Below are 26,456 nucleotides of genomic sequence, written 5' to 3'. Positions count from 1 at the left end.
GGGGCCTCTCGGCCCCTGAGGCTGCTTCCGTGTTGGAGCTGCTGTGCCCTTTGTGCTTTGCTGGGCACAGAACCGTGGCTGGGGCACAGCCGTCCCACCAGGAGGCTTCATTGTGGGGCCCCGGGGCACTGGGGGAGCTATGAGGGTGGGGCTGCAAGGTGCCTGCCAGCAGCAGGGGGCGCAGTGGGGATCCCCACCCGGCTAGGCCCAGGTTAGCTGGGGGTAAGTGGGGCTGGGGGATCTGGGGGGTGGGAGTGTGAGCTGGGTTGGGGCTCAGGCCACTGGGAAGCTTCAGGGGCCCCAAAGGAAGGGTTCAGAACCCCTTGGGACCTGAGGATAGTGTGGGGGTCAGAGGTCAGTCTTGGTCCTTTGTTGCTGGGCCCTGGGAGGCCAGACCCACGGAAATGGGGTTAAACCTGCGTGTGGGCGGGCAGCGGGCAGGCAGGCTTGGGGCTGGGGTGGGCTGGACCGGTGGAGAATGGGGAGAGCCCTTTCTCCGATCCTGGGGCGTTAACTTACTCTGTTTTCATTTAAAGTTTCAAGATTGAACTGTTAAATTTTCTAGCAGAAACACCCGGACCTCCCCGGGTTGCGGCCTGAGCCCTGCACTGCCCCGTCCCAGTGCCCAGAGGCCTCAGCTGGGCCAGTGTTGGGGGGTCCCTAGTCTAAGGGGGTGCACGCTGCGCCTGCAGTGCCGAGGGGCCAGAGCCGGCGGCCCCTCTCTCCGGGTGCCATCCTTGGGCGTGGTCTTGTGCTCAGACCCACCGTCCTGTCACTGGAGCGTGGCTCTCATTCGCCGTAACTTGTCCTGGATCTTGCGAGAGTGCTTCTCACTGGCAACCTGGTGGCAGCTGGCCCGGCTGTCTGCGGCTAAGAGGGACACATCGGCCCCGCTGAACCGCGAGATCCTCTGCTTGAGGCAGGACTGCAGCTTGGGGTCCGGGGCGAAGGTGTAGGGGTTCTCCTGGAAGGCGTGCACCTGGCTGGCCACCTTGGCGATGTTCCTGTGCCGGGCGGGGAAGTGGGACGTGAGCTCCCGCCGGAGGGGACCCAGGCTCTTCGGAGGATGCGCTCCGAGTGGTCTCTGTTCACGAGGCAAACCTCACTCCCTGCCCAGGCCTGTTGTCTGTCTCTCCATCCACCTGTCCGTCCATTCACCCACTTTTCATTTCACAGACATTTACTGAGAATCTACGTCACCCCAATTGGTGCTAAGGGTCCCAACATGAATAAAACCCACAGTGGGTGGCTGGGGACGTGGAGGAGGTGGACGCTGTGGACACGGGTCGTGCAGGGGCCATCAGCGGCCAGCGCGTCTCCCCAGCACGGGGTTCAGGGAAGGTGGATGGCAGCTCGAGCCACCACCCCGAGAGTGTCTCACCCCCCGGGAAGTGGCAATCCCGGGAACCAGGGCTCATTCCCGGAGAGAGCTGCAAGGGAGCAGTGACCAGCAACCCCGGGGCGTCTGGTGTGGGGGGCTCTAAGAGGCATTCCCATCCTGAGTCTGGAGGGAGCGGTGGTGTGTCCCGAATGGATGATCTCGTTCTTGGGAACGAGATGATGGCCAGGTGCATGTGTGGCCTCGCCCTTGCTCTGCGGGGCCGCGTCGCTGCCGCGGTTTCTTCCCCGTTGTGCTGTCGGGGGTCTGGTGACCTCACATGCTAAGTGTGTACTGCAGGGTCTCCTAAAAGCCACCCTAAGGTTGGTGACTGGGTGGGGAGCGGGGGTTGCAGGGAGTGGGTTGGAACCTCTGGTTCCGGGCCCTGAGGTCGTGGGGCTGGGCTGAGTCTGACCGTCCCCACCTGGCCGCCTGAGTGTGCTGCGGGTTGTGGGGTGACGGCCCCCCTGGAGCCGGGCTGGCCCGGAACGGCAAGGAACAGGGACCTGGGGCTCCGAGGACAGGAAGGGCTGGGGGTGCAGCTCGTGAGTCCCTGTCCTGGCAGAATGGGGCAGTGTCCTCTCTGGCTGGGCTGCAGTGGAGGTGGCTTACAGCCAGCCCTGCGCTGTGTCCGCAGTGAGCTCGAGGGAGGGGGGCCTCGGGGGACGGTGGGAGCAGGGAGAGAGGAGGGGTGGGACGGTCAGGGAGGGCAGGCGCCGAGCAGCTGAGGTGAGGCTCACGGCGAGCCTGGATCTCCCAGCAGGAAGGTCACGTGACCGGTGGGGCCACACTTTGAGACCAAGGTGCCCAAAGTGTGGGACCGGCTGGCCCTGTTTGTGGAGGAGGAGGCTGCAGGGCGTGGGGGCAGGGGGTTGGGAGGTGGTGAGGGTTGAGTGGGGGACAGAGGACCAGGCCTCAGAGGAGCCGGAGGGATGGGGGAGGCCCTCACCTGCGCCCGCTGCACCCGGGGGCCCTCACCTGAGCTTGCTCCACCTGTGGGCCCCATTGGTCATGGTGAAGCCCCCAGTCTCCAGCTGCTGGATGTGCATGGCCAGGAGGCGGGCTGAGGGCAGGGTGGGCTGGGCCCGGAAGCGCCGCCCTTCCATCAGACACAGGCTGTCGCTCTTCAGGAACACCTGGTGGCCCAGCCCGGGGCATGGGTGGGGGAGACAGGCCAGAGGTCAGCCCTGGACGCTCAGCCAGGGGCTGGCGCAGCCCAGTGCAGCCCAGTTGGTACCCGTGTTCCCGCTGAAGGGTGTCACAGCCTTCGGACTTCCAACCCATCCGAACGCACCTTGCATTATTGGGTTGGGGGTCAGAGTCCAGGTGTCTGAGGGGCAGCTTGATGCCCCTCAGAAAGCTGCTCACCTCCCACTGCTCAAATGGCAAATGCCTCTCCTCACGCACCCTCCCACGGGGTCCCGATGAGACCAAGACCGGGGCCAGCCAGTGGTGGGGCCCCGGGCTGGGTGGGTGTCCACTGAGGACACGCACACAGGGCCGTGTCTGGGCCGGGTCTGCCCTGCAGCCTCGTTTGGGGGAGATGCCCCATCGCTGCAAATGCTGCTGCCTCCCTCTCATGGGGCTTCTCTGTACACTGCAGGTGGTGAGGAGGCTGGCCAGCCAGCTCAGGTCCTTGGGGCACCTGCACCCTGTGCCACAGGTGGCTTCCAGGGCCCCTGAGCTCCCGGTCGCCTTTGCCCAGGCCGGACGGCTCCGTGCATCACACCCAGGAGGCCCGGAGCTCTGTGGGGTGCCACCCCCAGCGATGCAGGTCAAATCGTTACGGGTGGGAGCCCGGGTGGACGCAGCTGCCCGAAGCGCACGTAAAATGGGGGTACCTCCACGGCTTTGAGCTCCTCCATGACCTCTGCTATCTTTGCGGGTAAAACCCTCCAGGCCTAGAAGGAGAGCACAGGTGAGCGGGGCCCCCGGGGCGAGGTGGTGCCCCCGGCCCGCGCCCTCCGGGACTCACTGGGGACTGCCGCACGGCCAGGTGCTCCAGGCCGTCCAGAATCTGCATGGCGGTCGCGAAGTTCCTCTGCTCGTAGCACAGCTTCGCCACCAGCAGGAACTTGGACAGCAGGTTCACCTGCAACTGCACGGGGGCGGTGCACTCAGCGTCTGCGGTTACGGCGGCGCACGGGGGCCGCACGGCCCTGTGTGCCAGGGGCCGGCGGGGTGGGGGGGCAGGTCTGAGTGGTGGTGGGGAGCTGGGCAGGGGGTGGCGTTACTGGAAAACAGGAAGGCCAGTGCCCGATAAGCATAAAGATGGACCACAAGGTTAACCTCAGGCCCTGCAGGTGCTGTGGCTCCCAGGACAACTTGGGCGAAGGGAGGGGACAAACGGAGCAGGACACTCCAAGGAGACTGAGCCCCTGTGGCCACAAGCGGGAGCTTGCCCACCAGGTCAGTGTCCACCACAGGATGTGCCTCAGCACCTGACCGGGGGCTGTCCCATGTGGCCCCCCTGCTTCCTGCAGTGTGTTGCCCACTGGGGTCAAGGTCACGGGCTTGATGGGAAGACCCTTGGGCAGGCCCAAAGAGAGGTCACTCCTGAGGCCACCCCGTTTTACAGCAGACCCGAGAGGCTAAGGTCACGGACCCGTGGACAGCGCTTGGATTTCACAATTCCAGAGACGTCTAGAAGGTTCTGCAGATATCAGGCCCCTCGTTTAGTGATGTGTCACCCATCACACTGTCCCCACGGCCAAGGCCCTTCTTCAGGTGGACACGGCGTCTGTAGGAACCGACCAGACTCCCTTCCATTGGGCTTGACCCTGGTCTGCCGTGATCACGATGCGCAGCGGTCAGAGGTCGCATGGACGATCTCTGGAGGTCATTCACCGTCATGACCTCCCAGCTGCCTGGCTGGGGCTCCTCCACCGCTGTCACGACTCCGACGCTGGGGTCCAGGGAAACGATCCGTCTGTTCCGAGATGGCTGTGTTGTGTTCAGCGGTGTCCCCAGGGCTCACCCACTGTGACTCCAGTTTTCGGAGGTGAAATCTGGATTATTCCGAGGGGATGGCAGGTCTTTTGGAAGGGACAGGCACTGTGGCTGAAGGCCCACCTCTGGTTTCGTCAGAAATGTGTCCCCTGCCCAGGTGCCATGGGCTGCTCCTGCGTCCTGCTGCTCACTGGCACCCTCTGCTGACAGGGACGTGGGAGCCACCGTGCCTGCCCTGCGGGCCGGGCATGAGCCTGGGCTGTGTCACCACCGACGGGACGAGACAGAACCCGCTTGGGGGGGCCCCTGCATCGACCTGCCGGGGGGCGTCTGTGGACTCAGGATGGGAGCCCCCGTTTCTGCCTTCTCGGGGGCCCGGGGTTCAGGAAAGCTCCCGGGAGGCCAAGGTCCGTGGAGGGACTGTCCCTGCGGGGGTCCCAGGGGAAGACCCTGGTGTGGGGAGGTGGCGGCTGGCGTCATGGGTCTGTAACGTCGCAGACGAGGACGGACCAGGGAGCCAGGCTCCCATGTCCTGGCAGAAGTGAGAGTGGGCCCATCTGTCTACTCTTAAATTACTGAGCTAGAAAATTCTCCCCAAAGGGAAAAGACACAGAAAACTGCATTTATGACTGGGACTTGGGGTTGCCCGTGGGGGTCAGGGAGAGGTACAGGGGCATCGGAAAAGGAAAAAGAAACTGCAGAGGCTGCTAATCCCAGGAGCACACGTTTTCTTGGTTCCGCCATCTGATGGGGAGGTGGTGGCCTTCGTGGCGGCTCTGGGGCCCTGACACAGGTGACTGTCCCTCTTGGCCCACCTTTTGGCCCCGCCTGATGCAGGTGGGTCAGCTGAGGCAGAGATACTTTGGTCCAGCTGAGTCCCAGGGACCGGAAGGGGCTGGGCTGAGCCCTAGGAGTGGGTGGTTGACCTTGACTGGACCACTGACCTGCGTTTGTTTTACTCTGTCACCCGGCTGAGGGCACGAGATACGCTGCCCGAAAGGGTATGGCAGCAACCCAGTCAGTCCCCACCCTTGCAGAGCTCAGGTTTGTGGGACCTTCGGGAGTCCCAACTCACAGCCCGGACACGGCTGAGGCAGGGATGTGGAGAGGGCTGGGGGACGTCCTCTGTGTGTGTGTGTGTGTGGTGGACCGCACGTGGACTGCATGTGTGAGACAGTGCATGCATACGTGTGGCAGGGTAACACGTGTGCAGTCCCACAGAGGCTGGAGGCCTGTGCAGCCCCTGCCTTGGGGGCTGGATGGCGGGGCCCTAGCGGTTGGTCCCCAGGCCCTGCCCCAAGCTCACAGCTGTGGAGGCACCAACCTTGGCCGTGTGGCTGGTGACGATCTCTGCGGCCACCCAGGTGCTGACGTCGTCCGCGCTCCGTAAGAGCTGCAGCAGGTACTTGTCCTGGATGTAGTCGGGCAGAAATAAGCTGCAGGTCTTGGCTGACAGAGACTCGGAGGAGCTGGCTCTGGAAGGACGTGGGCAGGTGTCACTGAAAATGGGTGCTCGACCCGCTCCGAGGCGGCTCCTGACACCAGCACCTCCCTTCAGCCGACAGTGTCCGTGAGACACTGTGGTGAAGCCCCCCAGAGCCTCCCACCGGCCCCTCCGCCCAGGACCCCGGGTGGACCCCCGTGGGCAGACGCTCACTTCGGGATGGCCACACTCCTGTCCATGACGCCCAGGGCCCGTGAGTTTAAGAAGTGGACGGGATGACACCTTTGAAACAGGTCCTGTGGAGACAAGGACCCAGATGCTGAGGCCCCTTCCCCAGGGACCTGTGCTCAAGGTTTGGGGGGCGCCCCCACACTAGTGCACCCCTTCCCTACGCTGCAGGACGAAGCCTGGGGCACACAGTCTGCCCGCTGTGACCCCGCTGGGTGGCTGCCACTGCAGCCACCTGTCGAGTGATGTGGGGAGTGAGGATGGTGGAGGGCTGGGAAGGAGATGCTTAGAGGCTGGGCCGAGGGGGGAGCAAAGGGGCCTGGGATGCTGGAGCAGCTCTGGGAGGGGAGGTGGTCCCCATGGTGTCCGAAGGGCACCCTCTGGTGCTTGGGACATGTCGGGGACGAATGAGGGCGGGCAGTGGGCCCTGTGGCCACAGAGCGAAGGCCCCACCTCCCCTTTGGGCGGCATTGCCCCCAGCCTGTGCAGCTGGCCACCAGGCTCACTGTGTGTCTGTATTTTCTACCAGCAGACATCTGTGGGCCCTGGCCTCCCCCCAGGCGGCTGGCCCCTTGCCTGCTGCAGCAGCGTCAGCTGGGTGAAGAGCTGGTGGGTGCTGTACTCAGTGAGGAAGTACGGCCCCTTCTCGCTGGCCTTGGTGTAGGGGCCGCAGACGTCCTCGAGGAAGCAGGGCTTGGGCAGGGCGGACGCGATGGTGTACTGGCGCTGCTTGTGGTGCGGCAGCGGCAGTGCCAGCCCGTTGCCCCGTGACAGCCTCCAGGGGAAGCTCTGCATGGGGGGCGGGGGAGAGGAGCCGGGCCCACGACCCTTCAGCCCGGCTCAGCCAGAGCCAGACGGCAAGTCCCTCCCTCTGCAGCCCGGTGGGTGCAAGGACACCTGGCTTGGCCCATCTAGTGGGTCCCCCATAGACAGAGCCACCAAGGTTTGGGGCTCCCCTAGTGCCGTGGAAGGGCTCCCTCAGGCCCCGCGCTCACCCCGGCCCCAGGGTCAGGAAGGAAAGGGCTGTTGCCAGCCCTCTGCTGTCCTCACCTGGGTGGGGGGGGACAGGAAGTGCCAGCCCCACAGGGCCGGCCTCAGGACTGGCAGCAAGGAGCATGTGCACAGTGAGCCTGCATGTGTGTGAACACACGTACTCGTTCACACGGCACATGCAGGTGTCTGCGTGCATGTGGGCACATGTGTACATGTGCACGCACATGGGTGTGTTGCTCACATGCTGGCAGCAGCACACATGTGCGTGTGTGTGTCTGGGTGCATGTCTGTGTGCCCACGCATACACACTGGTCCCCAGGGTCAGGAGCAGCACTGCCCCAGGAGGCCCTCCCCGGGGACCCCACCTTGCGTGTGATGCCATCTTCTGAGAGCCTCTTGCAGAGGGCGTTGAGGGGCCTGGCGTCCTCCTCCGCCTCCTTGGGGTCCTCCGGGTCTGGGCCGCGCGGGCCGCCCTCGGCCCGCCTGTCGGCCCCCACCTCCAGGAGCCCCAACAGGTGCTCCGCAGAGCCGTCCAGGGGCAGGATCTGGACAGGAGTAGAGGGGTCACAGCTGTGCTCTAGGCTGGGCGGCCGCTGTCCCCCCCCAGTGCCGCCCTCGCCACCTTGGAGGAGACGAAGTCGGCAAGCTTGCCCATCAGCCCGGCGTTCCGGGTGAAGTCCACCGAGTAGCAGTCCTCCACCCAGGCCTGCAGCAGGCACAGGCTGCGCCTGTAGATCTTGGTGAAGGTCGAGCTGGGGTCCTGGTGGGCCCTGGGGGCAGGGGACGCACATGAGGTCTGGAGGCAGCTCTGCCTTCCAGGGGGGTCTCAGCGCTTACCCCCCTCCTTGGGGACAGGAGAGAGGCAGCAGCCTCCACACCGCGGGGCCCGGGGCTCTGTCACAGGGCAGGACTGGGCCTGTCCGGGGCACCCGCCACCCCCTCGGCCAGCATGCGGCCGCCGGGCGTACCTGCACAGGGTGCTGCTGATGCGGTCGAGGAGGAAGTGCAGGAAGTCCTGGGGCGTGCAGAAGTAGCGGAAGGTGTACAGGAACTGCTGCACGTAGCCTTCCAGGAAGGCGTCACTGCGCGGGGGGAGGGGCCCGTCAGGCGTGGCCGCCCCGTACCTGCCCGCACCCCCCACACCTGTGCTAGTGGTTCTTGTGTGAATGTGTGTGTGAGTGTGAACGCGTGGGAGTGAGTTGTGTGTGTTCACACTCCATGGGAGTGTGAACATGAGTTCTGTGTGGAGTGTGAAGTGTGAGTTCCACATGAGTGTGAACATGATGAGTTCTGTGTGGATGTGTCAACATGAGAGTTCCGTGTGAGTGTGCATGTGAGTGAGTCTGCGTGGGGGGGGCACGTCATTTTTCACGGCCCTCGTCAGTCTCCTAGAGCCTGTGACCACACACGGCTGTGCTCCCAGTCACCAGGCCCAGGGTGGAAGCTGCTGTGTGGGAAAGGCCACCAACTGGTCCCCAAAGCTCTGTGCTGTTGGGGTGTTGCACCCGTGTGTGGTAGCCCCACACGCACTGCAGTGAGCGTGCCGAGCCCCCACAGTGTGGCCCCGGGAGCCGGACAGTTGGCCGTGGGTGCTTTGACTCTGGGGGGCTGACCTGGGCCTGCCTTGGGGGCTCCGTGTGTGTGTGTGTGTGTGTGTGTGTGTGTGTGTGTGTGTGGTCTGAGAAGCCCGCTGGGCGGTTCTTGACCCACTTTCCTCCAAAGCCCCTGCTGAGGCACCTGCGACCCGGGCGTCTGAGGCCTCAGACTTGCCCCCCGTGGGGCAGTGGCTCTGAGGCCACTTGGACCAGGAGCCCAGCCAAGGAGGTGCGGCGGCCTCCCCGGTCTTTTCTGAGTCGCGCGCGGCTCCAGGAGGGAGGGAGACCGCCTGCTTTTCCCTCCTCTGGCCCCTTTGTCCTTCTGTCTCCCTTTCCCTCTCAAAGGCCTAGGGGTGGCCGGGCGCCCCCAGGACCCCCCCTTGCACGGTGTGCACCTGGAGTAGAGGTAGGCCATGAGCCCCAGCGGCGTGCCCGCCTGCAGGACGCGGGCCTTGCGCTGCCGGCCGCCGCGGGGGTGCTTGCTGACGTTGTAGAAGATGAGGGAGGAGGACTCGTCCAGAGGGCTGAAGTCGGGCGCGCTGCAGTGGGCCGCGGCCACGTTCACCAGCAGGGGCAGTGCGCTGGGCTCCAGGCCCCACTGCTCCGCGTACAGGACCTGCGGGCGGAGCGCGTCAGCGCTTCTGGCGGACCTGCCGCCAGGGGGTGCGGGACACCGGTCTCGGTGGACCCCCACCCCAGGCCCTGCAGAAGTCGGGGGTGGGTGACAGGACCGATTCCCAAGGTTTAACTGCGGGAAACCCACAGGGGGCGGAGCCGGGAAGGCAGGGCGACTCGCCTGCAGGTACTTCTTGACCAGTCCGAGGAACTGCACCTTGGACTTCATTTCTTCCAGCTGCCCCTTCAGTTTGGAGAGCATTGTCTTCACCTCGGAGCCTGGGGGCGGGGCACCGTCAGCACCCCGAGGCCCTGGCCCCGAGGGCCCCCGGGCCACCCTGAGCTCACGGCCCTACCTTTACTCCGCTTCTCCTTCTGTAAGAGCTTCTGGTAGAACTTGAGGGTCTTCCGGTAGGTTCTCTGCTCCATCATGAGCTGCTGCTCGAGCTCCTGGAGAGGACAGAGCTGGTTGGCCGGGCGGGGCGGGGCGGTGCAGCCTCTGCTCCCCTCAGACGCCCCTCTCTCTGTGGTCCCCAAATTCCCGTTTGGGTGGGACCCCATGAAACGGAAGTGAGGAAACCACACTGCACCCGGGCGCACGTCGCTGGCAGCAAAGCCCCCAAGGATGCTCGTGCAGTGACGTGTGTGGGGATCAGACCCCTGTTGGGACCCCAGGAGACATGGAGCTGAAGCACATGGTGATGAGGGACCATTTTCTGAAAGTGGCCTTCGAGAAGAAGATTCCACTGACCCGGGAGGAGGCTAGAGAAGGGGGGCGGCTGGTGGGCTGTGACCCTCTGTTAACTGTGCCCCAATGACTCCAAGCCCCACAGGCCCCGAGGATGAGCTGGTGGGAGGAGGAGTGGTGGGGTCAGTATCCAATGCTTGGAAATGTCCCTGCCTCCTGGGACCCAGTCCTGTGCCTCCTGGGCCCTGCCCTTCCAGAGAGTTCTACAGACATCACGTTCATAGTGAGGAGATTGGGCCTGCTGTGACCACGCCTCCTTTAGGGCGCCCTGGCCCTGGGGTCAGGCACAGGGCAGGGGCTCACCTGGCAAGTGGCAGCGGTGCTCACCCAGGCCTGTGCTGCCCAGCCAGGCCCCTCCACAGTCCCCACGCCACAGGCAAGCCCACCGAGGCCCCAACCCACACTCAGGATCCCTGCTTCCCGGCAAACCCACCCTTGTGGACTGAGGTCCCCTCTTCCCAGCCCTGCCGAGCTGGCTGAACCAGCTCTCAAACCACCAGGCACTGTAGGCTCCAGAGGGCACGACCTCCTGTGTGCAAACTGTGTCTTCAGAGACCCTGCTTTCAACATGAAGCTGGAACACACCCAGCCACACGGCCATGCAGCCCGCGCCGCTGCCCAGACAGCCGGTGACAGAGTGGGGCCCCCATCACGCTCCCTGCGGCAGGTCTGCTGGGCTTCTTCCTGGAGAGTTTTCACTTTCGGGAAGTGGGTGCCGTCCTCCCAGGAGGAGCCGTGGGCTTGTCCACCACGGTCTCTGCTGTCCCGTGGACACAGTCTGGGTGCCCTTCACACAGGGGAGGGGCAGGGCACCAAATGTCGGAAGTGCCCAGAGTCCAGACATGCCCCCCTCTCAAGGAGGGGCACAGCCTGTCCACCCAGCTGCCTGCAGGCTCCAAACCTGGGGCTGAGGAGGGAGACTCTGGGCCGACTGGGCGTCTGCAGCTGGGACTGTGAGGCCAGCTGCAGGCGAGGGCAGGGTGGGGGCACCACAGAGAGGGGCAGAGGGACCAGGAGGTGCTGGCCTAGGCCCAGAATGCACCACACACAGGTGTGTTCACCTGAGAACAGGTGCAGCCAGGAAGTCACTGTGGGAAAGGTAAGGAGCTTGAATCCAAACCCGCTCCCCAGCCTACCACCAACACTCGGCTTTGTGGGCGGGACTTCCTGCCCGTCAGTTCTGCACCCTGGAAGGTGCAGGCCATAGTTTCATTTAGATGTGTGAATGCCCTCCAACTGTACTCTGACTGGGGGCTGTCACCCAGGCCACCCCGTTCTGTGTGCAGCTGTTCTAAGGACAGGGAGGTAGACAGCGCCCCCCACCGGCTGTCCCAGGACGGCCAGTGAACACTGCCGCCAGGGCATGACGCATATCCCCTGCCCCTTTTGTTGGTAGAGCAGGTCCCCAGGCTCCAGATCCTTCTCCGGCTCAGTCAAGTGCCAGATGCAGGGGAAGCTGCCCCGGGGAATGGTGGCCCGCCATGTCCACAGAAACGCAGGTGGGGGAGGCTGGCCGAACCCCCAGGGAGATGCCCATGGGCAGCAGGTGCCCCGGAGCTGTGGGCTTCGCTTTCCTGGGACAGTGTCTTGGAGGAGAGCCAGGGCCCCAACCTGCCTCCCCCACTTGACAGCCAGCCACCCTGGGCCCCTGTCCCTATTGCAGGGACAGCACCAAGGGCTTTGGGCGCCAGGCCTGTGCACCGACACAGCAGCCACTGGCCACGGGTGGCGTCTCGTGTTGAACAAAAGAAAAGGTCAGCACCTCCACTCTGGGGCCACCTGTGGGCTGGGCAGGCCTGGAATGTTCTGTCGGGACAGCCCCATCAGGAGGCACAGGCTGAGGCACAGCGGTCATTGCGGGTGGCCCGAGGAGCTGCGTTCACAGTGGGACTTGTCCTCTCGCTGTCCGTGCATCGGGTTCCAGCGAGGCCTGGGGGTCCCACAGCCCTTCCACTCGTGCTCGGCCATGGTCCCGGCCTTCTGAGGACGGGGGTGCTGACCCCAGCTGGCACTCCCCGGACCTGAGGGCAGGGCGGCGGGAGCCCTGTGTTCCAGGACCAGCCTCCTTCCTGGGCTTCTGGTGAGGTCTCTGTGTAAGTCCGTGTCCAGCCCATCGTTCCCTGTTCTCCGTCCAGGCGCTGAGGGTGACCCCACACCGCCACCAGGAGCAGGTTGTGGACTTGTTCTCGCGTCTCAGGGACCTCAGTTTGTAAAGTCAGGTGTGAGGTTTGCTGGCAACACTTTGCACATTACTGAACTGCAGGCCGAGCCCTCGAAGAGGCTGTTTTCACGGGTTTTAATGACAAACCTACGTGGGTTGAAACTCACACAACACCTGGGATGACAGAAGGAAGTCCTCGAGCTGGTCGTCGTCCCGGCGGCCACATGGCGGCGGAAGCAGGGGAGCCGAGACTGCAGAGACTCCGTCCGCCGGGGCCCCAACGTGGAGCACCTGGTTAAGGTGTTGCCCGGCCTGACCCGACGAGAACTTTTTATTAGAAGTCCCAAGGGCATCATTTTTAGAGAAATACGTGTGGAAGATCTGGGGCACAATTTATGCACCGGAGCTGCTGGCCTCACCAGGACCTGAAGGCGGCTGGATATTGGGGAGCAAGGAACACGGGGCAGAAGGCAGTGGGCCACACCGGGAAGTGGGGACAGAGGAGAGAGCGACCGGCTGACGAGGGGCCCATTCACCCAGGTGCTGAGCGCACTGCCTGGCAGCTGGCACAGGACACCAGGCGTCTGGACGGGAGGCGTTTGCTGGGCACGAGGGGACCTGGCCCTCGGCCGAGGCAGGTGTGCCGTCAGGTGTGCTGGGTGGAGAGCGCACGCGTGCCCTCGGCGCCCTGCCCGGTGCCAGGCCTGTTTCACATTTGCTTTGCGTTTGGTCACAAGTGTGAAATGTGTCCACTCGTGGTTTTATGCCCTTTGTGTTTCTCCGAGGCGTCTGCTGTGACCCTGGCAGAGCAGGTTCTCGAGGAGAAAGCGAGGCCGTGGCCCCAGCCGGTGTCTCCCCCAAGGCCACCCACAGGCTGGAGGGGGCCCAGGAAACTCACCTGCCTACACTCAGGTTCCAGGAGAGATGCCTTCCCAGGTGAGCAGGAAAGAGGGGAGAACGAGGTCACTGCGGGTTGTCTGCCCTCAACACCCCCCCCCAGTCCTGTCCCCACGGGAACCTCCCGCAGAGTGACGGTGTGGCCCACTGCAGCCCCCCAGGCTGGTTTGTCCGAGGTGGCGTTTCGGAGACGGGAGGGCAGGGGTCCCGGCCACAGGCTCACGCCCAGTGGGAACAGTCACTGCCCCAGCCAAGTCTGATCTGAGCCGGCCTCCATCCAGGTTCAACAATCCAAGTGACCGGTGGGTGTGCCTCCCTGCAAGGGGGCTGCCACTTGAGGAGGACAAGTGCCCCCCCCAGGCCCAGACCGGGCACCTGGCAGGGACCCACGGGCACCACCCTCTCGCCCGCCCATCGCTGTCCCTACAGGTGTGACTGCCCCCATCGAGGGTGACCTGTGGGGCACCTCTGTCCCCCACTCTTGGCCCCAGGTCAGTGGGGCTCCTGCCTCCTGCAGCCGCTGAGGTCCACGTCCCAGCGCAGTGACACTGGGGGACGCTGGCCACCCCGGCTCGGAGCTGTGGGGAAACCTCGGGGTGGCCGGGTGGCCAGTCCCTGTACGTGGGTTCCACCCGCACTCTGCCTGCGAGCCTGGTTCACCCTCCAGGCCCCACCTTTGTTGTTCAACTCACTGAAGAATTTTTTACTTGGAAGTTTTGTACGGCGATGAAATACGCGGAGCATGACAATTACCATTTTAACCATTTGCCATCATGGGGTCCAGCGGGGTGAGGTACATGTGACGTTGGGCAGCCGCCCCCCGGAATGATACTCAGTCCCCGTCACTCTCTCCCTGTGCCCCCCCCATCCTGGCACCACGCCCACTTCTGTCTGAGGCTCTGCCTCACTGGGGGCCTCCTGGGAGTGGACGCACCCAGCACGAGTCCTTCCCTGCCAGCTCAGCTCCCTGAGCTCACGTCCTCCTGGCCCCTCCAGTGGCAGCAGGGAACAGGGTCTCCTTCCGTTTTGTCTGAGGGCTGAACGATATTCTGCTGGGGGGGACCACACCCTGCTTGTCTCTTCACCACCTCAAGGGACAGCGGGCTGCTTCCAACCTCTGGGCAACAATGACCCGAGCTGCTATGAGCACACGTGTGCACATGTGTGCGTCCCTGTGGCCAGTCCTGTGGGGCTCCGCCCAGAGGTGGCCTTGCTGTCCTCCGTGGCTGCTGCCTCGATTTATCTTCCCACCCACAGTGCTCAGGGATCCCTCTACGTCCTCACCAACATTTACCATTTTCCTCTTCTTTTTGAAAATATATTTTGTTGATTATGCTATTACAGTTGTCTCATTCCCCCCCTTTATTCCCCTCTGCCCTGCACACCCCCTCCCACCTGCATTCCCCCCACTTTAGTTCATGTCCATCGGTAGCACATGTAAGTTCTTTGGCTTCTACATTTCCCATACTGTTCTTACCCTTCTCCTACCAGCTATGCTACTTGTTCTCTGTACCTTTTCCCCCTCTCCTCCCACTCCCCTGATACTAACCCTCCGCGTGCTCTCCATTTCTGTGATTCTGTTCTTGTTGTAGTCATTTGCTTAGTTTTAGTTTTAGGTTCTGCTGTAAATAGCTGTGTGTTGTCATTTTACTGTCCATATTTTTTAAATCTTTTTCTTAGATAAGTCCCTTTAATATTTCATATAATAAGGTCTTGGTGATGATGAACTCCTTGAATCTGATCTTATCTGAGGAGCACTTTATCTGCCCTTCCATTCTAAATGAAAGTTTTGCTGGATAGAGCAATCTGGGATGTAGGTCCTTGCCTTTCATGACTTGGAATACTTCTTTCCAGCCCCCTCTTGCCTGCAAGGTTTCTTTCGAGAAATCAGCCAACAGTCTTATGGGAACTCCTTTGTAGGTAACTGTCTCCTTTTCTCTTGCTGCTTTTAAGATTCCCTTCATCTTTAATCTTGGCTAATGTAATTATGATGTGCCTTGGTGTGTGCTTCCTTGGGTCCAACTTCTTTGGGACTCTCTGAGCTGCCTGGACTTCCTGGAAGTCTACTGCCTTTGCCAGATTGGGGAAGTTCTTCATTATTTTTTCAGATAAGTTTTAATTTCTTGTTCTTCCTCTTCCCCTTTTGGTGCCTCTATGATTCGGATGTTGGAACATTTAAAGTTGTCCCAGAGGTTCCTAAGCCTCTCCTCATTTTTTAAAGTTCTTATTTCTTTCATTCTGTTCTGGTAGAATGTTTCTTTCTTTCTTCCTTCTGGTCTAAACCATTGATTCGAGTCTGTTTCTTTCCCTTCACTGTTGGTTCCCTGTACATTTTCCTTTATTTCACTTTGCATAGCCTTAATTTTTTCATCTAATTTGCCACCATACTGAACCAGTTTTGTGAGTATCCTGATCACCAGTGTTTTGAACTGTGCATCTGATAGGTTGGCTATCTCTTTATCACTTAGTTGTATTTTTTCTGGAGCTTTGAACTGTTCTTTCATTTGGGCCACATTTTTTCGTCTTGGCACACCTGTTACGTAGTAAGGGGCGAAGCCTTAGGTGTTTACCAGGGCGGGGCAGCCCACGTGGCTGTGTTGTGACGCTGTACCTGGGGAGGGTCTGAGAGGGAACAGTGCCACTTGCTCCGCTCTCTGCTGGTTTTGAGTCACTTCCCCCACTTCCCACAATCAAAGTGGGTCCTTGTGGTGCTGATTCCCAGGTGGGTGGGCTTGTGTGCGTTCTAGGACCCCGTGGGTCTCTCCAATGGACTCTCCCTTGAGGCTGGGAGTTTCTCCTGCTGCCTCATCCCCCTCAGGTGTTTTTAGAGTCTTTAGGCTTTATTTACCTGCACAGAACCCTGGTTTGTGCAGTCTGTCCCGGTCCCCAGTTGCTTCTCTTCGTTTATCCGCACGAGAATCTGGGACCAACCAGTTCCCAGTCTGCCATCTCTCAGGGTCCGCCAGCTGCAGCCTTGCCGCGGGTCCTCTCCACCCGGCTGCCTGTCTCTGCCCGTCCTACCGGTCTGGGTGAGCGATTCTTCTTTAACTCCTTGGTTGGACTTCCATCCAGTTCAATTGTCTGGCAGTTCTGGTTACTTTTCGTTTTTTTGTTTTTAAATTTGTTGTCCTTTTGGTTGTGCGAGGAGGCACAGTGTGTCTACCTACCCTTCTGTCTTGGCCAGAAGTCTGATTCCATTTTCCTCTTCTTAAAAATCTTAATTATTTTACTTATTTATTTATTTATTTATTTTTAGAGAGAGGGGAAGGGAAGGAGAAAGAGTAGGAGAGAAATATCAATGTGTGGTTGCCCCTTACGTGGCCCCTACTGGGGACCTGGCCCGCAACCCAGGCACGTGCCCTGACAGGGAATTGAACCGGCCACCCTTTGCTTCACAGGCCTGCGCTCAATCCACTGAGCTACACCAGCCAGGGCTAAAAATCTTAATTTTTATAAAAGCCATCAGAGGGGATATGAAGCGGTATCTTGTGGTTTTAATATGCTGTCCCTCGATGATGAACAACGTTGATTTTCACATGCTTTTCAGCCATGTTAATATCCTCTTTGGAGGAACATCTGCTGAAGCCCCTTCCTCGGGCGTGTGTGTGGGGCTGCAGGCTATTCGGTTGCAGAGTTCGGCGTGTTCTGCATCCGATACGGATCAGATTCACCGCCTGCCTGTCAGGCTCACGGGCGCCCGGTGGGTGGGTGATTCCTGTGCTCATCTTCATTTTGGTTCTGTGTGTCTGTCTCACGCAGAGTCGGCGCCAGCCTGGTGTGGGGAGCTTCCCCCGTTTTCTTCCGGAAGTTTAAAGTGTGCACCCGACTCCTTCCTACCGCAGCGCAGGGGCTCGACGTTTTGGTTGGTTTCTGAGCATGGCGGTGGGCAGGCAGCTTCATTCTTCTGTGTGGGGGCGCCCGCTGTCCCTGGCCGTATCTGTTGGGGCACTGTCCCCCCGCACTGGTGGTCTCGGCCTCCCTGTCCGACCACAGCTGTGCCGACTCGTTTCTGGGCTCTCTGTTCTGTCCCTCGGCCGTGTCTGCCCCAGGCCAGCACCACATTGGCCCGGTTCAGGCGGCTCCACAGTGAACACCGACGTCAGGAGGCAGTGCCTGCCGGCCCTGTGCTTCCCACAGCTACTGGGGTCGCTCAGGTTCCTTGAGACTCGTGTAAGTTCTAGGATGGGTTTTTGTCTTTAAGTAAAAAGATTTTATGTATACATTAATTTTTTTTTAGAGAAAGGGGGAGGAGGAAGAAAGAGGAAGAAAAACATCAACTTGTGGTTGCCTCTTGTGTGCCCCCTACTGGGGACCTGGCCCGCAACACAGGCATGTGCCTTGACTGGGAATCGAACCCACGACCCTTTGGTTCACTGGCTGGGGCTCAATCCACGGAGCCACACCAGCCAGGGCTCATCTTTATGTGAAAACATCTTTATGTGAAGCAGGGTGTCTGTCCTGCTTCACCTCAACTGTCCGTATCCATGTGGACGTCTGCACACCTGGTTTGTACTCTGGGTTCAGCTCCAATGCTGTGTCACTTCTGCAGGCCAAACGTTCTGGCCGTGACCACCCGGGGCTCCTTGGTGGCCCCTGTGACCTCTCACGTGCGCATCACTGAGTTTTTCTTGTGCCGGCTCATCTTGTGTTTCCCCTGGTGGTAGGCCCGGGACCACCGCTCCGCGGGGAGCCTGGTCCCTTTGACTGGAGGGCGCTCCGAGGGGCCGGATCTGGGTCCTGGGTGGCTGCTGGGGTGTTGCTGCTTCGGGGCTGTGGGTCCACCGGGCCAGGACCTGGGACCGTGGAGTCAGGCAACTGCTCGGCCCCTCCTTCCTGTTGCCACCCCTTGGTGGCGAACACTTGCTGCCCATGAGCTCTCGTGATCCTCCAGCGTCAGGACAGCCCTGCTGGGGGAGGATCTGACCCGTGTCGATTACCAGGCCTGCTCGCCCTGGGTTGTCTCGAGCGGCACCTGTCACTGGTGCCCGCCCTGCCCCTTACCCTCTCGAGCCTCGGCTGCCCTGAGGTGGGAGGCGGCAGGGCACCGGCGGTGCTGGCCGCTACTGCTCAGAGTCGGCTGTTTTCCACTCCTGGGAAAGGCCACCACTGGACGGGGACATTCAGCAGCTCTGAGCCGGCCCCGCTGTGCACATGCAGAGTGAGGACAGGGCGCGGTGGGAAGTGGACTGTCTCTGGGCTGGGAGCCACCCTCCCCTGGGCTGGGCTCCAGGCTCCAGCGCAATGACATTGGGCTTCCTTGTGGCCTCAGGAGCTCTGGGCCCTGCCCTGGGCATCGGGCTCGAAGGCCAGGCCGCCTTCCCCCCCAGGGCCCCACGGCAGATCCCGGTCCTCTCCGGTGCACACTGCCAGGCCCAGTGGTCTGGGTTCCCAAGGACGCAGCCTGGAGCCCCGTCCCCATGAGAGCGTGTGCGGGGACCGCGCAGGGGCGGGGTCACTGGGTGGCTGTGACTGAGTGGTAAAGTGACGCCCAGACAGCGGTGGCAGGCGGGCGGGAGAAACACCGGGGAAGCTCAGACGGTGCCAGAGGCCGTGAGACGCACTTGCGTGGCTGCTGACGGGTCCCCTCCCGCCTGCCACCTGGGGGACACGGGAGCCAGGCCAGGCGGACTTGGGCCTGGGCTGAACTGACTGCCATAGCAGATGTTTCTCGAAGGCATGTTGCCCAGGGGCTGGAGCCTGGAGGGCCGATGGGGCTGCGGAGGCTGCATCTGCCAGAGCCAGAACCACAGCCCGAATGTGACCGAGCTCGCCAGGATGAGGCGGCTTCCTGCCACCTGTCACCTGGGGGCCACACACTCCACTGACAAGGACAGAAAAGCCGTTTCCTCCTCCAGAATGTGGAGGGCACGTGCCAACCAGCACGGGGAGGGTGCCCTGGCTGGCGTGGGGTCACTGGGAAGTGGGCACCGGGAGTAGGGGACCCAGGGAGGGGCCCTGTCCCCTGCGAGACTGGAGCCCTGCTTGGACACAGGCCTCCCCCCCTGGATGGAGGCCCGGCACTCACCGGGCTCGAGGTGTCGGGGGCCCCGCCGGCCTTGCGCCCCGCGAGCTCCCGCACGTAGTTGTGGACGTCGGCCCCGAAGCAGTCGGCCTCGTAGAAGGCGCTGCTCCAGCCGGGGCTGCAGCTCTGGAACGCGGCCGGGCCCAGGCTCGCGGTCGGGCCCTTTTTGGGCCGGGCAGGCCGCGCCACTGCCTCCAAGTCCGAGGCCCCTCCGGCCGGCTCTGGGCCCCCTGCCTGCTGCTGGTCCCCCGTGGCCTCCGGCAGCTGCTCCCTCTCAGCTTTTACTGGCTTCTGAGGCCGAAACCCCACCTCCAAGTTGCCCCGGGACAGCTCGTCCGAGTCCACATCGGACAGCGAGGGGGGTGGGCATGGGGCTCTGCTCCCATGAGTGACCAGCATGTCCTTCCCTGGACAGAGGACAGAGGACAGAGTTGTGGGGGCAGCAGCTGCAAGTCACGTGGAGAGCCCGCGGTGACCTGTTCAGAGAGGCTGCACGCGCCCTGCTGGGAATACGAGGCCCTTTGGGACAGCCAGGCAGACCCGCATCTGCTCTAGGGGGTCCTCGAGGTCTGGAGTGGCCTCCCCAAAACCCAGCTGTCACGGAGGGGCGGGCAAAAGTGACTGTGGAGGTTTGAGGGAGCCTTGGTCTGTATGCAGACAGATGGACACGATAAAGTCTGTCTGTGGAGGGAAGGTCAGAGCAGGTGGGGGGGTGAGGGCCCCGCTGGGTATGGAGGACGGCCCCTCACTTGTGGGTGCCCAGGGAGGAGGACAGGAGAGCCATATGGAGGTGCCTGGAGTCTGCCTGGGGCAGGACCCCCGGCCCCAGGCCTTACCTGGTCCGAGCAGCAAGGGCCTCGTGCTGGAAGGGGAGCAGCTGCCGGGTGCGCAGGCCTCGGGCTGTGGCCCCGCCTCCTCTGAAGTGCTGCCATCAGATTGGAGGACATGCAGGCTCCGGGGCCGTCCCCACGCCCCCCTGCTCCCCTCTGCTCTGACTTCTGAGGGAAACCCCCTCGTACCAAAGACCCCGCCCCCCACACAGTGACGACCTGGGTGAGCACTGGGGGCCGATGCCCACTGAACAGGGCTCCGCTGCGGGCGTCCCCCTCCCAGGGCACACAGAGCAGCACAGGCTCCTTGTGTGTCCACGTTGGGTCCCTGGACGCTGGTCCCAGGACCAGGACAGCGTGTGGTCTGCCCTCAGCTGGGCTCACAGGGTGGTGGGTGCACCTCACTGTGAGTGCCTGTGACCCTGAGGGGCGGGGCCGTGATGACCGCTTCTGCTCAGCAGAAGCTGAGCTCTGCGTGTCCTGTGGCCTGCTTTGTGGCCACCCGGCAGGCAGGGCTGAGGGGGAGCACATGGCTGCCTGGAGGTCGGGTGTAGGGCCGCTCCAGGCTGCTGTGTGGGTTATCCACCTCGCCCTCCGCAGCCCTGGGGGTGGTGGGCCGGGCCCTGGTGTCCTGGAACACCACGGGGCAGTCTGTGAAGGGGGGGTGGAGCAGGGGCAGACAGTTCCCTGCGGGGACCGCCCTCTGGGAGTCATCTGCCTGGTCTAGCTGGTCCCTGAGCAGGGAGATGCCCTCCTGGCCCCTGTGGTCTCACAGCTCTGCTGTTCCTAAAGGAGCAGGTGCCGAAATGGAAAACTGGGGGCAGGTGGGCTTCAGGCTGTGACAGGGGCCCTTGGTGGGCGGCCCCTGTGGGGGGCGTGGAGCTGAGGCACTTGGGGGTCTGCCTTGGGGACCCAGCTGGGGCACTCACCTCGTGGGGGGCGGCGTCCTGCCGTTCACCACCTGGAAGAGGCTCTGCAGCAGCTTCTCCCCCCAGTAGAGGTCGCAGAACCTCTCAGCCACGGCCCCGCAGAAGGTGGCGTAGGTGAGGTCTTTCAGGGCATAAATGTACTCCCCTGGTGGTGCGCAGGGAGAGGGGCGAATTAAAATGTGGGTGAGTTGTTGGGGTCCCCCACTTTCCTCAGGAGCAAGGCTGATCTCCGGCTGGAGCGGGTGGGCGGCTGGGCTCTGTCTTTGCTGCCAGACGACCACTGGGGACCCTGGTGCTGTCCCCTGCTGCAGGGGAGTGGGACCCCCTCTGTGGCGACCGGAGCCCCTCACGCCGCCCCACTCCCACGCACGGTGCCCTGCGGCCCTCGCACCCATGATCAGCGCCTCCAGCCCGTGGTCCAGGTAGCCGTCGAAGGCGAACTCCTCTCGGATGAGGCGTGTGGCCTCCTGCAGCGAGGGGCAGGCTGGGCTCCGGGGGGCTGGTGAGGCGTCCACCCCGGGCAGGCACAGCTTGTGGTCTGCTGACCGGGGTTTCTCGGGGTGACTGACTGTGTCACCCCTGGGGCAGTCTGGACTCGCCTCGGCCAGGGAGGGACTGAGGGGGACTGCTGGGGAGCTCTGGGGCTCCTGGCCAGGGCTTTTGGGGGCCTTGTTCCTGGGGGGCTTGGCCGGGTGGTGTGGGCCCTGGTGGGCTGCAGGGGGCCCTGGGACATCTCCAGGGAGGACTGGCTCCTGTACCTTCAGGGGTGGGGCTGGGGCAGAAGACTGGGGTGACACTGATGAGGTGGGAGTTGGGGAGCAGGGGCTGCCCTGGGCCGCCCCACTTGGCACCAGTTCTCTGGGGGGTCCTGGCGCTGGGTGTCCTGACTTGGGTCCAGGCGCCAGCTGGTCAGGAGTCTCTGAGCTGTTGGCCGCTGCCTGGCCCTCAGGAACCTTCTTCCCACCCACGTCCCTATCCAGCCTGCCTTTCCTCTCCTCCGGCTCCTCTGTTGTCCCCGGAGACCCGGCAGGTGCGGCCCTGTGAGCAGAGAGGGTGCTCAGGAGGGGCTCCCGGACGTAGCCAGCTCCCGGCCACACCTGCCACTCACCTGGCTCCACCTGCTCCCGGCGCCAGGAGTATGGGCTTGGAGTGCCTGTCTGTGGAGGTGAGAACCGGGGGCAGCTGTGAGGCCCCCACGGAGCGGGAAGGTCCGGCAGGCACGGCCCCTGCATGGCCACGAGCCTGGTGTTGCTGCCGACCTTCACGAAGCCTGGGACAAACTTGGGGGGAGTGTGGGTGGGGGTGGCAGGCTCCACACCACGCCAGGCTGAGGTGGTTCCTCCAGCCACAAGAGGGTGCTGTGATCCTGTCCACATGTCCCCCAAAGCACTGGATTTCCCAGCCCCCCCCCCCCCCCGGGAAAGAAGACTTCACGAAGGGAGGCCCGGCCCAAGGCAGCTGGTGCTGGGAGGAGGCAGGAGTGATGAAAACCCCTATGAATAGGATGGGGCAGGTGCCACAGAGACAGGACACAGTGGGCTCTGTGGAGGGGACACAGGGTGGGACCAGAACTGGGGGTTGGGCAATGAGGGTGTGGGTCACAGCCACTGCATGGTGGCTGGTGACATTGGAGAGAACTGGGGACAGAGCGTTTGGAAGAGACGGAGGCAGAGAGGGGACCAGGCTGGTCAGGGGTCCTGGCAGGGTATAGGTGTGGCGCCTCACTCTGGTGGGCAGCAGGGTCATGGGGCAGTGCGGGCTGGGGGGGCGCCGAGGGGACCCACCTGAGCTGGGCCTGGGACTGGGCTCCGCACCGGGGGTCAGCTCGAGTGCTGAGAATGCATTCTGAAGACTGATGGTCTCTTCCTCCTGGTGGACCTGGGGCAGAAGGACAGGGCCCAGTGGCCGTGACGCCACAGGCCCAGGGCACTCAGTGCTACACTCCAGCTGCAGCCGAGTTGCAGAGCCTGCTTCTCTCTGGGGCGGGAGCCTTGGCGGCACTTGCGTCCTGACCCAGCAGGGTTTGGTGGGTCTCTGGGGCACGGGGCTGGGTGCCACCCAGGGCCCCGGGGGTGCAGCGTGTCCATCTGCTGCCCGAGGGACCTGGACATGGCCACCCCGGGGAAGCTGACAGGAATGTGTGTAAAGGGTGCGGCTGCCTGAGGGTCTGTGGGCAGGACACTGGGTGTGCCCCTGCCCTGCCCTGCCCGGGTCAGCAGGACCAGGGTGTGGGGTGGCTGCTGGAGATGGTGGGAAGGCCGAGAAGGATGTCACGTCAGAGTCCCCCTCCCTACAATCAACAGCGGAGAGAGGAGACCTTCACCGCCCAGGGCCCCCGGGCTGCATCTGAGCCTTGGAAGTGGCCCCGTACTTTACAGGTAGACGCTCTCAGGTGGGCTAAAATCTCCCTGCTGTCCATGCCTCGCTGGAGGAGGTAGCTGCCACAGATCTGAAAGCAAGGGTTAGGGTCAGGGTTAGGCCACGGGACCCACATCACACTGGACTGGACGGGAGCGTGTCGGTGCGTGCCACGGGGCCCTGGGGCTCCTTTCCCGGAGGATCAGGGGCATCCAGGCCGGCAGCCCATGATGAGCGTGGGCGCTGCACACCGAGTGTTCTCCTCCTGGCATGTCCTCAGCAGGGATGATGATGGGACAGAAGTGGCCATGGCCTCCCCATCCTGCCCTGCTGACAGCCACTTGCATGCAGGGGCAGCTGCCGTGTGCCCTGTGCCCAGTGATGACAGAGGCCCGAGGACCCGTGACCTTCCTGGCCATCCCTCTAGAAACTGGGAGGCTGTCTCGTCTCAGTGGGTGGTCTCAGAACCATGGCCAACGCTGGCAGAAGCTACCAGCCTGCGCACACTCAGAAGCGCCCCCGAAACCTTGGCCCAGAGCAGAGCGATTCCCTGACACCCACTGGGAAGGGAGCCGACCCAGGCGAGCCTGCGTCCCTGCGCTCAGGACACGGCAGAGGCCCTTGCAGACAGATAAAGGCAGACAGGCCCCCGGGTACTAAGCAGGTGTTTGTCCCTCGTTCTGAGACTCTGTGGGAAGAAATGTGTCCCCTCTCAGTGAAGCCGCTGCCCCACAAACTCCAACACTCGTTTCCGGGGTGGGGGGCAGACTGGCCCTCACGCCCAGGCTGCGGCCCCAAAGCCATCTCTCCTCGTCTGCACACGGCCTCTCCCTCCGAAGGTCCCGTGGCCCCAGGTCAGGGAAACAATCTCGGGGCTCCCCCTGCACTTATCACTTGGAAGCAGGGTCCCTCACCCTGGCCTGCACAGAGCGAGGGGACGGGATGACCCAGAGGAGGGTGGGGGACTCTGCTCCCCCTGGCAGGGCCTGAGGGCAGGGTCTGGGCTGGCCTGCTGCTTTGGGGGAAATGCTGGGGTGGCGGCCGCCACAGATGAAAGCCACGCCCTCCCGCCTGGTGCTGGCCTTTCCTGGAAGTCACGCGCAGCTCCCCTTCCCTGTGGGCACTGCCCAGGCCACTGGGCCCGGCCGCAGGCCACTACCTTGCTGGCCTCAGCCACCGATGGCCGCTCCTGGGCACTACATCTGGCCATTTCCAGCAGAAGGGTCTTGAGCCTGCGTGGCAGGGCCAGCTTGTGGTCTCGGGGGACGCCGAACTTGGCCGCTGTCCACAGCACTGCGGCCACACAGTACACCAAGGCCTGGGGAGGGAAGAAGCCAGCCATGCTCAGCAGACGGGTCCTGGTCCCAACAGAGCCACCCCCACTGGGACCGCACAGACACCTCCTCAGCCTGGAGCCCCCCGGCCCCCAGGTGCCTGTTCGACGGGTGCCCACGGGCCCTAAACACTCTGAGGCCACGCGTCCCCTGAACCAGGCTGTGCTGAGCGGCCAACAGCAGGCTCTCGAACGAAAACTCGGGCACACGTGAGTTTGTTCTGGATGTACTGACACGAAGCACGTGCGGCGTGCAGTGTGTTCACAAGACGGGCACATCGAAGTTCAGTGCAGCATCGTCCACGGTGGCCCAGACGAGGAGGGGCCGGGGGGGCCTCAACGGAGGAGTGGTCAGGTGGTGTGGGGCGGGCACACGATGGGACGCCCCTCAGGCGCAAGGAAGGGCAAATGCTGCCCTTTGCCACCGCGTGGATGGACCCACCGCGGGCACGGACCCTGAGGATTTCGTGCTGAGGGAAGTAAGTCCGCAGAAAAAGCCAAGAGCCGTGTGATCCCACTCATCGGTGGGGCACAAAACGGAAACTCACAGACACAGACAACAGTGTGGTGACCAGAGGGAGGGAGGGTGGGGGTGCAGACTGCGGTACCAGCTGGTGTAGCACAGGTGTGTACACCTGAAACCCACGTAATCTGATTAACCACCGCCGCCCGACACGGGCAAACAGGGTGTGGAGCGTGGTTTAAAGTCAATGAAAGGCATTGTTCTCTTTTTTTTTAAGTTCCACAGAGCGATCGATTCTCCCTGATTTTTGGCGGATTTCCACCCAGCTCTGTGTGCACACCCCACGGATGATGAGCAGGGGGTTCTGACACGTGGGGTCGGTATTTCCGTCTGTCCCCACGAGGAAGGTGGCCGTGAGGCAGACGCCTGAGCAGCAGCTCTGAACCGGAGCAGCTGGTGAACCTGACCACTCGCCAGGCTTCAGGCCAAGGGACCTGGGCTGCCTTGCAGGCTTAAGTGCATTAACGTCCTTGGTCACTTCGTTCGCCCAGGCGTGGACAAGACAGTCCGCCGGTCAGGCCCTGACGTGAGCGGCCCCAAGCGGCCCCGGTGCCCGGATTCGGGGCTGCCACCTCCGCACAGGGAACCAGGAAACGCCTCTCGCTGAGTGTTTATTTATTTATTAACCTCTGGGAGCCGAGTCTCGTGCAGAGACCACTGTGGCCACACACACACGGCTGTAGGAAATGGCAGGGACCGCCAATCGCTCCCCACCTGCCACCACGGTACCGTCTTAGAAATGTCACACAAAATTGCAACCAGGGCCCTGGCTGGTGTAGCTCAGTGGATTGAGCACGGGCCTGCGAACCAGAGGATCGCGGTTCAATTCCCAGTCAGGGCACATGCCTGGGTTGCAGGCCAGCTCCCAGCAGAGGACACATTAGAGGCAACCATACACTGATGTTAATGCAACCAGGGCGCTGTTTCTAATGTGGCGCAGAGATGGGACGTTTCTCCCGCCTCTGTCCCCACCTCCGCGTCCCTGGAAGCTACTGCTCGGTGGCCATTTGCGGGATTCTGTCACTTCATATAGGACACCATGTGTCATATTGTACAACATTCCACCTCCGGGGACTGGCCTCTGGGCTCCGTCACATCCCCTCCATTCCTCCGGCCACTGAGTGACCACCTGCCGCAGCCGACCGCTTGCCCACAGGGCAGTTTCCAGGCTGGGCTGTCACAGACGAAGCTGCAGAGATGTGTGAGTGCTTCTTGGACGTGAAGGTCGGGGATCGAGCTTCTGGCTTGGGTGGTCGTGGCCTGCTTGGTTTCATGAGAGACCACCCACTGTCCTCAACGTTCCCAGTGGTGCAGAGCGAGAGGGTCCGGCTGCTCCGGGTCCTCACCGGCATCCAGCGTCTGGCGCCTTGAGGGCCTGGATTTTAGTGGTTCTGACAGCAGGGCCATGACACCTCTCTGTGGGGGCTTCCTGGAGGCCACTCGAAGTGGCCGT

The 26,456-nt window shown here is 62.8% G+C and overlaps 1 protein-coding gene across 1 annotated transcript in view; it reads right to left on the bottom strand.

The window, feature by feature from the left end:
- Positions 1-240: 240 nt before the first annotated feature.
- KNDC1 (kinase non-catalytic C-lobe domain containing 1) overlaps positions 241-26,456 on the bottom strand; it is a 44,309-nt gene continuing 18,093 nt past the window's right edge. Inside the window, exons 10-31 of the mRNA XM_053668526.1 lie at positions 24,307-24,465; positions 23,161-23,238; positions 22,574-22,667; positions 21,898-21,946; positions 21,181-21,827; positions 20,790-20,934; positions 19,867-19,955; positions 19,034-19,437; positions 13,010-13,039; positions 9,559-9,652; positions 9,384-9,481; positions 8,983-9,203; positions 7,961-8,074; positions 7,615-7,762; positions 7,358-7,537; positions 6,576-6,788; positions 5,985-6,067; positions 5,652-5,802; positions 3,354-3,476; positions 3,220-3,279; positions 2,357-2,514; positions 241-1,004 (exon numbers count right to left, since the gene is read on the bottom strand). Coding sequence (XP_053524501.1) covers positions 773-1,004; positions 2,357-2,514; positions 3,220-3,279; positions 3,354-3,476; positions 5,652-5,802; positions 5,985-6,067; positions 6,576-6,788; positions 7,358-7,537; positions 7,615-7,762; positions 7,961-8,074; positions 8,983-9,203; positions 9,384-9,481; positions 9,559-9,652; positions 13,010-13,039; positions 19,034-19,437; positions 19,867-19,955; positions 20,790-20,934; positions 21,181-21,827; positions 21,898-21,946; positions 22,574-22,667; positions 23,161-23,238; positions 24,307-24,465 — 3,570 coding nt within the window. The 3' untranslated portion in view covers positions 241-772. The remainder of the gene's footprint in view (positions 1,005-2,356; positions 2,515-3,219; positions 3,280-3,353; positions 3,477-5,651; positions 5,803-5,984; positions 6,068-6,575; positions 6,789-7,357; positions 7,538-7,614; positions 7,763-7,960; positions 8,075-8,982; positions 9,204-9,383; positions 9,482-9,558; positions 9,653-13,009; positions 13,040-19,033; positions 19,438-19,866; positions 19,956-20,789; positions 20,935-21,180; positions 21,828-21,897; positions 21,947-22,573; positions 22,668-23,160; positions 23,239-24,306; positions 24,466-26,456) is intronic.

This window comes from Artibeus jamaicensis, unplaced genomic scaffold (genome assembly GCF_021234435.1).
Source record: "Artibeus jamaicensis isolate MK-2021 breed Jamaican fruit bat unplaced genomic scaffold, CSHL_Jam_final contig_490, whole genome shotgun sequence".
In the NCBI taxonomy this organism is placed as follows: Eukaryota; Metazoa; Chordata; class Mammalia; order Chiroptera; family Phyllostomidae; genus Artibeus; species Artibeus jamaicensis.
The sequence above is the reverse complement of the archived record's forward strand: the minus strand, read 5'-3'. Positions and strand labels throughout refer to the sequence as shown.